This window comes from Adiantum capillus-veneris, chromosome 24, assembly GCF_014529385.1.
Source record: "Adiantum capillus-veneris isolate H3 chromosome 24, ASM1452938v2, whole genome shotgun sequence".
Lineage (NCBI taxonomy): Eukaryota > Viridiplantae > Streptophyta > Polypodiopsida > Polypodiales > Pteridaceae > Adiantum > Adiantum capillus-veneris.
The window spans coordinates 50,490,523-50,502,606 of record NC_140954.1 but is presented as its reverse complement, the minus strand read 5'-3'; the positions used below and the strand labels follow the sequence as shown (position 1 = coordinate 50,502,606).

At 44.5% G+C, this 12,084-nt stretch overlaps 1 protein-coding gene across 6 annotated transcripts in view; it reads right to left on the bottom strand.

Annotated features, from left to right (window-relative positions):
• LPXK (tetraacyldisaccharide 4'-kinase family protein) overlaps positions 1 to 9,714 on the bottom strand; it is a 70,080-nt gene extending 60,366 nt beyond the window's left edge. The window contains exons 1-4 of one of the 6 annotated variants that reach the window (XM_086499278.1): positions 9,443 to 9,714; positions 9,047 to 9,170; positions 8,612 to 8,941; positions 8,367 to 8,516 (exon numbers count right to left, since the gene is read on the bottom strand). In XM_086499278.1, the coding sequence (XP_086355404.1) occupies positions 8,367 to 8,516; positions 8,612 to 8,941; positions 9,047 to 9,170; positions 9,443 to 9,645 (807 nt within the window). In that variant the 5' untranslated portion in view covers positions 9,646 to 9,714. The remainder of the gene's footprint in view (positions 1 to 8,366; positions 8,517 to 8,611; positions 8,942 to 9,046; positions 9,171 to 9,442) is intronic. The other 5 variants (XM_086499275.1, XM_086499279.1, XM_086499276.1 and 2 more) reach the window with 5 other exon arrangements.
• Between the last annotated feature and the right edge of the window lie 2,370 nt (positions 9,715 to 12,084).

Below are 12,084 nucleotides of genomic sequence, written 5' to 3'. Positions count from 1 at the left end.
ACAGAAGTTCCTTGGAATAGGGTTTTGCCCTAGGAATCGGAAGCTGAGGCCACAGTTACCAGGGAACGGAAGTTTGGGGCCTTGGAACGCCGGAACGGCGTTCCGGCCGGCTGATTTTTTTCGGAACGGACAGGCGTTCCGGCTGGAATCTGTCACCGAACGGAAAGCCCGGAACGGGTCAGAACGGCCGGAACGTCCCCAAAGGCCATAAACGGCAAATTTTGAGTTTGAAAAAAATAGCAGTTAGGGCCAGCCAACGGCCATTTTCAGCAAGCAAAAACTTATATAATGCCCCCCTCCTCCCCCATTCTTCACAAATTCATCAAGCCTCAAGGCCCATTCTCCCTTGTTTGCTCTCAACTCTCAAGCCAAGCTCATTCTCCCTTGCTTGCTCTCAACTCTCAAGCCATAGTGTGGCGCCGCGGCATGCCTCAAGGCTCAAGCTCTCAACCTCTCTCTCTCTTGGGTTAACTTCTAAGTTCTAACCCTCAAGGGTCAAAGCTCAAGCTCTCTTTCAAGCTCTCACGGAATCAAGCGGCAAGCCTCTCTCTCTCAAGCCCTCTCTCTCTCAAAGTTCAAGATCAAGCTCTCTCTCTTTCACGAATAATCCATCATCCATGGCCTCTTCTTCTCGTACATTTGCTTCGAGTTCTGGATGGCATGGATCCTTGCATTGGCAAGATTTATGAGGCAATGGACCGCATGATCGAGCAGCTTGCACAGCTTGAGCCGAACGCAAAGCGATATGAGGAGATCCATGCGCTTTGCAGCTCGAGGTGGAATTCATATGCCTCTCCTTTACACGGGGCAACGTACATGGTGGATCCAGAGTTCCAAGGTGCAGGGTAAGAGACACATAGGGAAGTCATGAACCAATTTACAGAGATCTTGAACAAGATGGTTCTAGACAGAGATGGGCGACGCATTGTCAAAGATCAATTGAGACAGTACAGAGAGATGCGTGGGTCATTTGGCAGTCCAGATTCTTAGATTGATCGCAGGAAGATAGGTTCAGTGCTATGGTGGGAGGACTATGGCTATGATGGCCCTGAGCTTCAGAGATTGGCGATCCGTATTCTCAGCCAGTTAGTTAGTACCTCATGCTTGGAGCAATTGTGGAGTACCTTTAGCCACATTGCTTCCAAGAAGAGGAATCGGCTTGGAGTAGAGAAGGCTAATGATTTTGTCTTCGTCAACGCAAATTTGAAAATGCTTTGCAAGAGTACAGACAAACAGACAGATCCTTTTACACAGTGGGAGATAGAGCAAGAGGCTCCTCAGGCAGGTGGAGATGCACATCCACCAACACCAGGTACTTCATCTGTGGCTGAGATCGAGCCGGACCTAGACCTCGATGATGAGGAATGGGAGGATGTGCATGATTTACAGCCGGCTACTACGGATTGGGAGGCCTCTCAGGCTAGTGGCTCTTGAGTCTTGAGTCTTTGCCATTTATCCTTACCTTTTTGTATGGCTGCTTGAGCCTTGCCCTCTTTGCCATTTGTAGCTACTAGCATCTTTATGGTATTTGTCACCTTCAGTCTTTTGGTATTGTGGTCACTGGAGTCTGGTTTGCCCCCCCTTTGGTTTTTTTGTAGCACCTTGGCGGCCCTTGAGGCTTGTTACTATGTTAGCCATAATTAATTCCAAAGTGTTATCTCTGACTACTACTCTTGCAATTATTTGAGAGCATTGTGTATGGGCATTGTGTTTGCTCATTGTTGTATAGGTGCTATGTACTCTTGGCGCCGCACATCCCAATCAAGTCATAATAAGGTTAAATGGTCTTCGAATCGTGTTTTTTGTGGGTATTAGAGTCAAAGGACTCTAGTACTACTTGTATTCAAACACATAACGCTAAAAATAATAATATTTGGGTGTTTTTTTAGCCTCCCGTTCCACGTCGTTCCCGTTCCGGGCCCATTCCCGTTCCCCCCATTCCGCAGGGAGGCCCATCGCCGTTCCCGTTCCGCGTTCCGAGTAACTCTGGCTGAGGCTTTCGGGAACCATCAAATCTTATTCTAGAACGAACGTGGTAATACGTTCGATTCAAGTGCTTGTATAGACTTCTCCTCAGTAATAAAGATACTATTACGGGGGAGGACCAACCCATCTTCTGGTCCCCAGTACTCTGTCGATCTTCTCACTCTCTATCTCTCTCTCTATCTATTTCTCTCTATATCCTTTGGCTTCAGTAATAAGTTATAAATCCTATTTATCCGAATGTATTTTATATTGTTATGCACTCCCGTTTGTGACACCAGAACAACTTTTTGAATTAGTATTATTTTGCTTTATGGATTTATGACATGACTTTTTTTTGGAAGATAATTTTTAAATAAAACTGATGTTTTCTGAAAGAATCTGTTAATTCTAGAAAAAGAGCAAGATTAAGAATAAGATGGAGCAGTGACAGCTTCCAAATGAACCTGATAACGAATCATGAATCATGATTGATTCAATGGAATGAATGATTAGACCTCTCACGTGCACATCTAAACCTACGTGTACGTGGACAAGCTACTTCATGACAAGGGTTCAGTCCAGTTCAATCAACCTAGCTTAGGAAGTGTTCTGGCACTTTTGTGAGTCTGTTCGCAGACCGTGCATGTCCAGGCACTTAGAGTAGATGCATATCCTCTGGTTGCACACAGCATGATCATCAGATTACAATCAGAACCCATCAGGAGCATTTTTACAATGCATAGACCTATTTTTCCTATTTTAGTCATTTTTCACTTATTATTATTAAGTGACTTTTGTTGGGAAACTGGGTAGGGCAATTTTGACAAGGAAACCCTAGCGCTAGCACTTTCTGGCAGAAGAGGCAGAAGAGACCCAACGTCTGACAGGCACCTTCTCAGCAAGACCCCAACAGGAGGACCTAGCGTTTTTGCAGCAAATGGCCATAGCGTTTTCTGCATCAACAATAGCTAGCGTTTCAGCAAGATCAGCCCTAACGTTTTGCAGTTGCAGATCAGCCGGCGGTAGCAGATACATAGCAGTTACCATAGCATTTTGCAACAAATCAATTTCAGCCAACCTAGCGTTTTGCTCCATTGCAGATTGTTATTAGCAGATTTCAATCAGCCTAGCATTTTGCTCTATTGCAGATCGATAGCAAAACTCAGCCAAGTACAAGTTTCAGCCAGCGTTTTTGGGATCATCCACTAATGCAACAGAACCTTCAGATTTCAACATAAAGAACAAAGCGACCTTGCCCTGCTGCAGAGCCTCTTCACCGCATCGCAATCCTCGCAAGGAAGGCCCAGAATCCCTATCGTTTTTGCATTCACTTGCAAGTCTGCCAGCGCTTGCAGATTCAGCCCGGAACCGCAGATTTCAGCATCTGCATTTTCAATGCGGCGTCGTCGTCGTCACCGACATAGAGTCAGAACTCAGCAGATACAAGATTGCAGATTTCAGCCATTAACGTTTTCAGATTTCAGCCCGTCTCATCGTCGTCCTCGACATCGTCGGTAAGTCCATTGCATTGTAGAGATTTGTGCAATCAATAGACCGCTCTCGCCGCCATAGAGAGTGGGGCCTTCGGAAGAGGGTTTGACAACAATCTGGTGCCGTATTCTTCTCTCTCTATCTCTCAGTCTCAGCACCTTCATTCACAATGTTTATCCACTTTGTTTGTGATCATTTGCACTCTCTCACTAAAGGAACGGAAGGCTCTCCCTTCCGTAAGTAAAAGGAACCTTGAGCACAATTCGGAGCACTCATCTTGAGCAAAGTTCATCATTCACATCCGCTGCACCTTACATTGGAATCAGAGCTTTGGTAGTGTTCTGAATCACTCAAGGAAAGAACCACAAAAAAAAATTTGCTTGTTGCGGTCGCACATAACCCAAGACCTCTTGGGCGTGTCGATTCCTAATCGTGTTTTTGAAGAGTGACAAGAAACCCAAGAAAGAAGGGCTTGTCCAGCCTTCCCTTGTTTCTCTTTTCACTCATTGAGAGCGGACCGTGCACTTAGCGGCCGGCCAATCGACGTGAGGGGGAAAACGCAACCTTGGTGTGAGCGCAAGGCCGCCAAAGGGGTGCGCCAGCAGGAGAGAGAAGATCTCGGGAAAGAGAAGATCCTTCTCTAACACAGATTGCAAGCTAAAGAAGAACCTCAAGACCCTCAAGAACCTCAAGCCTCAAGACCCTCAGGAACCTCAAGAACCAAGTTTCTTGTGAACTTAAGAATCCAAGACTTCAATGTACGATCATCACCCGAAGCCGAATGGATACTTCGCATGGAAGTGGTGAGCATGGGAGTGGCGAAGAAGAGTTTTCCCCCCAGGAGGTTTTTCCAACCCTTCCCCTTCCCCATCTACGCCAAGGATTGTACCAAATCCGATGGAGGCTTTTGTCAAGACGATGAAGGACAGGAAGAAGTTACAACAAGAAGCGCAACGCGCCGCCTTCGAGCGCGAGCGCGAAGAAAGAAAAGCAGAAAGAAAGGTAGCATTTGATTGTGAACACAAAGAAAGAATGGCAGCCATAGCACGTGAACACAAAGAAAGAATGGCAGCCACAGAGCATGAGCACAACGAAAGAAAAGCCGCATTGGTCCTACTCTTTTCTAATATGCAGGTGCAGATTGACAAGAATCGGGAGAAGGAGACTCTCTCAGTCTTGTCTTCTCCAAAGCACGACACACACGAATTACATGATAAGGATAAGCATGATGATTTGCATGATCAAGATGTGATTATTCACGAGCATGATGATTTGCATGATAGTGATGCGATTGTTCGCAAGGATCATGGTTTAGTTGATACTTTGTCTAGTGAAGCTAACCTCATTGCAGATCCGATCGATCACGAAGAACCGATCTTGGCTCCCGAGTCGAGGTCCAAAGAACCCCGACAAGAAGTATTTTGTGTTCGAATGATTAGTCAGCACGCATTGTTCGAGTGTTTCATTCGTGATGCTTTCTTGTACTTTAGTCACCGTCCATATGTGATCCCTTTTCATAGACATGCCATATTGCACGATGAACACGATTCACCATTTGCACTCTCTCACTAAAGGAACTGAAGGCTCTCCCTGCCGTAAGTAAAAGGAACCTTGAGCACAGTTCGGAGCACTCATCTTGAGCAAAGTTCATCATTCACATCCGCTACACCTTACAGGACCACTCTATTCAGTATAAACTCAGGGATGGATTAGGATCCCCGGAAATGATTCTCGCACACGACAGTACTTGAGGTGAAAGATTTCTCGCACACGAGAGTGCTTGAGGCGAATGATTACTTGCACACGACAGTACCTGAGTCGGAAATAAGAAAAAAAAAATCTCTAGAGATGATCGCCATATGGGATTAGTTAACCGGACATCAATTGAAGTCTATTCAGTATGAACTCAGGGATGGATTAGGATCCTCGGAAATGATTCTCGCACACGACAGTACTTGAGGTGAAAGATTTCTCGCACACGAGAGTGCTTGAGGCGAATGATTACTTGCACACGACAGTACCTGAGTCGGAAATAAGAAAAAAAAAATCTCTAGACATGATCGCCATATGGGATTAGTTAACCCGACATCAATTGAAGTCCAGAATGAATCTAGATGTGGTTACTAAATACATTGTTGGCAGTCATGGTCTGAGATTTGGAATGAATGTTTCTGTGATTGATTTGTCATGTGATGTCCTGTGATGTCAAGTGATGTCCTGTGATGTGACTATCGATTGGTACATGTGCTAGATGTGTTGTGCCTAGTGCGTCGGCACTAACAGTCACTGTCTGCTAAGACAGTTTATGGCCTCTGTCTGTTTTGCAAGCGTAATCGAGGACGATTACAATGCTTTCAAGAGGAGGGTATGTCACAAATGGTGACGTGGCAGCAGACCCGGACACACCTTGACACGTGGCAGCCAGTACGGGCGCCCGATAACATAATGCTGACGTGGCAACCCGGAATCTGCGACGCTTTTCACGTTGACACGGTGTACGGAATCCCTGGATTTGCGCTGAGATGCTTTTTGGGGCTTGATGCTTTGATTTTTAAAGCTTTTAGAACAATTGCTTTTAGTTTGAGAAGCTTTTAAGTGTAAGAGCTTTTGATTTTGGGGCTCTGCTTTTGGCATCCCTTGTAAGAATAAAAGAGCCCTCAGGGCCTCACTTCTCAAAGCATCTGGACGCAAAGTCTGAGAGCGGAGGACCTTGTAGGAGTTGTACTTTGCCCAAAGATTAATATAAAAGAAATACCGAAATAGGCGCCAGTCTTTGGGGTCAATCTCTATAGGCACGGAACTACGTCGGGCCGTGTCAACCAAATTGAACTGTGATTTCAAAGTTGTGAAGTATTTTAAGTGATCCTCTCTTGTGTCGCGACAGAATCTAGACTTGGGGTGTTCAAGTTCGTTTCTCTCTCTCTCTCTCTCTCTCTCTCTCTCTCTCTCTCTCTCTCTCTCTCTCTCTCTCTCTCTCTCTCTCTCTCTCTCTCTCTCTCTCTCTCTCTCTCTCTCTCTCTCTCTCTCTCTCTCTCTCTCTCATTCATTTACATCTACATCCGGAGATCATGCTACAGGGGATTTTTACTTCGCCATCGCCTATGTATCATATATTACACCCTCATTATGGGACTGGATGGAGCTAGCTAGTTTGCATTGCATTCTTGTACACCCCTCTGCATATATTTCACATACCCTTAGTGTTAGTGCTCCATCTCCCACCCCACTCCACTCATCACTCCTATCCTACTAGTTCAGTCCTATTCTATTTTATTTCATGTTATATTTTGTCCTTTTTCTGGTCACCCAGAGGGCATTGACAGTTGTACATCGATTTTGTCTCATAGGTTGAGTTCGGCCTCTAGTAGACGTTAATAAAGCTCTCTCTCTCTCTCTCTCTCTCTCTCTCTCTCTCTCTCTCTCTCTCTCTCTCTCTCTCTCTCTTTTTTCAAGTTCAGTTGTTGCAATTTTCTCACGTGTTGCTGTAGATCTCTCGCTTGGAGTGTACAAGCCTATTATAGGTGACACCAATTGGACTTCTACCAGCATCACTCTTTGGACCATGTGGAAGGCTTGATGCATAGTTACACGGAACGGGAACGGGGAACGGGAACGGGGGGCTCCGGGACGTTTCTGGAACGGGGGGCCCTCGGGGTGGCGGAACGGGAACGGAGGCCGGAACGGTAGCCTTGAGGGAAAGGGAGAGGGCGCCTTGAGGGAGAGGGTGAGGTAGAGAGCTTGAGAGAGAGAGGGTTTAAAGCCCTTCTTTATATAGGAGAGGATGGAAATAACACCCCCCCAAAAGTTCAAAAAATCTGCCCCAAACTGTCATTTTTTTAAACTTTGGTGTTCCGGATTTGCCGTTCCGCGTTCCGTATGCCATTCCGGCCGTTCCGGGCCCCGTTCCGCCTGCCGTTCCGGTTATGCCTGGGAAGGGAACGGCGTTCCGGTCCCGTTCCAGTTTCGAGGAGGCGCCAGGCTTGGGAACGCGTTCCGGGAACGGGAGGGCCCCGTTCCGCCCGTTCCCTGTTACTATGGCTTGATGTGCTCATATTCTTGGCTCACTGTCTTTCTCTACATCCACCATTTTGACAGCCATTTGGAAGCTGTTGCATACTCTTCGCAGTCAGTGGGATACTTTATCAAGCTCCTCCAGTGCAGCAGAGCAGCATACATGCACCTTTCTTCACATATGGGCGAGATCGTCACTTCTTTTCAGTCAGGACCAGGCCCACATCACATGGCATTATGCCCCTCCCTAGTGGTTCATTTTACACTCATTGTACACGCCACCTTGACGTTTACATAGCTCTCACATTGTCCTCTCGCTTTTGTACTTCCTCTGGGTGATAGGCCATTGAGCTTCTCCAGAGATCTCTTTTGTACACAGAATACAGCCCCTTTTCTCGCCCAAAAAGAAAACAAAGGGCCCCCATCATAAGTGGTTCAATGGTGGCCAACCTACACAAAATCTGGTGAACATCCATGGAACCTAAACATTAGAGAAGCTTCACAAGGCCAGGCACAGCCATAAAGAAGCCTTCTCTCTCCTAGGAAACCCGGGAGATGACCTCCAAAACTTCAACAGCAAGCAGGCAAGCTAATTCGTAATGAAGGAACTGTATTTGACAAGAGGCAGCGATCGAACAGGATGTATGCATGAATATTTTATAGCGAATACCAGCTGTTACGGCATGCCCCACATTGTCCCTACAGGGTACTTAAGGACATAGACTTTATCAATGCGTGCAGTCTTAGGCCAAATGTGACACCTTAAATGAATCTCCAACCAAAGGTGTCATAGGTTGAACATAAAAACACAATAAATATGAAGAAAAGCTTCTTCCAGTGCTTAATCGATGATACTCAACTTATCCTGATCATCACATAATCAAAGAAACACTTCTCACCAGGTTGGCATGGTGTATAACGACGATATCTGCTCTACACAATGCTTCTAAAGGTTCTCGCAATGGACCGCGAGGTACTAAGCTTCCATTCCCAAATTCTGAAACAGCATTCACCATCACAATTTCGATGTCTCGACCTACTTTCTGATGCTACAAGTATATCAAAAAAAAACGAAGCCTCGTTTCTTCAAATTGACATTCTTCATTCCCACTTGTGCACAAAACGCTCATCTCATAACTTGTACCTGCATGCCATCATCCAGAAGAATAATACCCATGCCATCTTTATGCTCTCTAAACCCTATTTTGCGTTCCAAAGATCCAGTCTGAGGCTGCAACCAACCATGTGGTGCAAGTTTGGCCATATCCATATGTGATAGATCATGTGGTGGTTTATGGTTCTTATGAAAGTTCAGATGTTCAATTGATCTGTGTATGTCACGTATACCTCTCACACCATGTTTTTTGAACACTGCTTTTGCAGCTTCCACTCTGTCACGGCCTACACCAATTTTTGCTTGAGTGCCTTGCAAATGGCCTTCAAGAAGTTTCACTTCATCTCCACCTCCATAACCCTGAAAACAACTGCCACTTGTCATGTAGACCATTTCCTCTACAGAAAATATGCCCACCAGCAAGCAAGCTGTCTTCTAATGAAGGAAAACCGACAGCTTTGTTACCCGTGTTAAAAGAATTGGAGGAATAGCACATTCCAGAAATTTTGAAGCAAGGTACTCAGCCATAGGGGTCTTGCCATTGCCACCCCATGAAATGTTGCCGATACTGATTACTGGAAGAGGCAGCCTAAGGAAATGCAAACCAATCAATCAAAAGCCAATGCAGAATCAAGAACAAAATACATGTTATACTTTTCCACTTGTTGTTTTAGCTCTACTAGTTGCTTTGCCTGCACTCTAAGGCACATTGACAGTGTTTTTAAAATTTTATATTTTTTTTAATCCTCTTGTCATGGCCCGGGAGAGCAATATGCCTATGTGGGCTATCGTTCACGCACTTGTGCCAGGCGAGAGTGAAAGAGGGTGCCATTCTAAAGAGAAGGGCCAACGCAGAGTTACCTGGTTTGCTTGAGAATTCGCCATTGGTAGAGTTTGCATCGAAATGCAAGTATGTAGCCGTAAAGGAAGCTGGTGGCAGCGAGGACAGGTAACAGGGATCTTTCAAGAGCGGGCAGGAGATGCGTTTCTTGCTTTGAAGTGTTGGCAACTCGGACAACCGCCTTTCTCACACTCGTGAACATCTCATGCTTCGTTAGCTGCATTGTAGTGTACAGTGCATAGGAGAAAATACAGTGTTGGCAAGTCGGCTTTCTCACCCTGGTGCATTAAGAGGTTTTTTTCAAAATTTGGGCTAATGTTTACTATTTTTACTTATGCTACTAGAGTGCTTCGTTAGCTGCATTGGAGTGTAGAGTGGATAGGAGAAGATACAAAGATGACAATACAACGTAGATTAATACTTCTAGTTCTGTCTGACATGTTTACTGCTTAAGATAGAGTGAAGGAGAGAGCGAGAGAGAACAAGATTAAAGGGATTGGGGAGAGAGAGAGAGAGAGAGAGAGAGAGAGAGACCTTGTGCTTATCGGGTGCTGTCGTTAGTACATTGTAATCATAATGTTTCGTATACAACACGAAGGCCTCTCAAAAAACCATAAAGTGGATTTGCATTTTTGTACTTTGATGGTTCTAATCATAGTGAAAAATATTAGTTTTTACTATGCAATGTTGGTCCATTCTTATGTTAGAAAAAAAGAAAGAAAACATGCAAGTTTCCTTGCGCGTGAGAGTTTGCAAAGTCCTCCCCAATTTTATATAATATGAGGGAGTGTGCCATTCCCACGACAGCATGCAATTTTTTGTGTATTCGTTCACTACGTTAAATGTGGTAGAGCTTACTCACCGCATGTTCTGATGTCCCTAGTCAATACACGTAACTTGCCTTTGACCTCTCGTGTTGTCTCTACTCCTAAAAGAGGATAAAATCACTATACATAGTTTATTAAAGCCCAAGCATAGGTAATCACATCTAGAGAGGATATGTAGCTTCACAATCAATGTAAACATGATATATACTCACTCTTGTCCACTTCTGTAAGGGCACCACCTTTGGCATATATATCGAGCAAAGCACCGCCAAGAACGACATCTTTCTCAACAATCCCTGACTAGCAATCTCCTCATTCACCCATGTCAACAACTTTGAAAGGGCACAGTCTTTTAAGGTACTTGCATTCAGAGCAAGAGGCATTCACATCCCAATTCATTAAAACAATCCAGAGATGTCTTAAAATATAATACGTAACTTTACCAAATGATTTTCTCATATTAAACTGATCATTTAATATGGGAAGATAAAAGGGGAACAAGAGTTAGGATATAGATATGTGCTTCTAAACCTATCTCAATAGGGGACCAAAAGGAGAAATGGTTGCTTCTCAATAGGGGTCCAAAAGGAAACAGTCTACCAAAGAGCAATGTGCAATAAGTACTTCTAGATTACCTCAGCAAGGGACCAAGAGAAGAGATGGTTACATCTCAATAGGGGTCCAAAAGGAGGTAGTCTATCAAAGAGAAACTTGCATCTAATGGAGCTTAAAAAACCTTAGGGTTAGCTTCATTAAAGACCTCCAAAAGTTAGTGTTAAAAAGTCCTTTGACCTTAAGCAAGCTAGGGCTAGGGAATCCTACCCAAGCATGAGGTGCTTGTCGGCTTGCTAACTAAAGTGCTTAAAGTGTTTGTGGGAACCTTGCCCAAGCTTGAGGTGATTCTCATGCTTAAATGACTAAGGGTTCTTGAAGTGTTCAATTCAAAGATAAACTCTCAAGAGGCATAAACGGTTTCCATGCTTAATTGACTAAGTGCTTCAAGTGTTCAATTCAAACCAAATGTCTTAAGAAGCATAAAAGACACATGTCAAAATCCTTCACATGTGGCCCTCATGATGTGCTCGAATCCTATTGGGTAGGCTTCAAAGGGGTCCAATGAGAATTTAAATACATAAAAATAAATAATTAAGTTCTCTCTCTCAATGAGGAAAAAGAGGACACATGTCCAAATGATATAATTAAATAATACGAGAGAGAGAGAGAGAGAGAGAGAGAGAGAGAGAGAGAGAGAGAGAGAGAGAGAGAGAGAGGGTGGACCAAGCTTGAGAGGGGGTATACTCTCCCACACACACCCACATTCTCTCATTGTGTGGAGTGCAAAGTGCAAGAGCTCCATCTCCTTCTCCAAGCTTGTTGAGAAGTTGAGAGCCTACACCAACAATCTTGGCTATGGAATGCAAATCCAACCAAGAGCCATGCTTCAATGCTTAAGCTTGCCATCTTCTTCATCTTCATTACATGCTATTATGTTATGCTAATCAAGAAGAGTGATGATAAGTGAGGAATTATTTCTTTCTCCTATGAATGATTCTACTTTCTCTTCCCTACCCTCATTCCCCGCTAGCTCTCTCCACCTTCGAAGGTGTTTAAGGCCTTGGGACTGAGGTTTGGAATAGTTAATGCTTTTTGAAAAGTTTATGTTATGCTCATGATGCATGAAGCTTTCCATCTTCATAGCATCACCAAGGTCACAAGGAACACAAAGAGTCTCTCTTGATGGGAGAATCTATAATACAAACGACTTTTGGAGGGGGGACCGGCTCCAAGTAAATCTGGTCCTCAACTATTGTCATGTTCTCTGATACTCTCTCTCT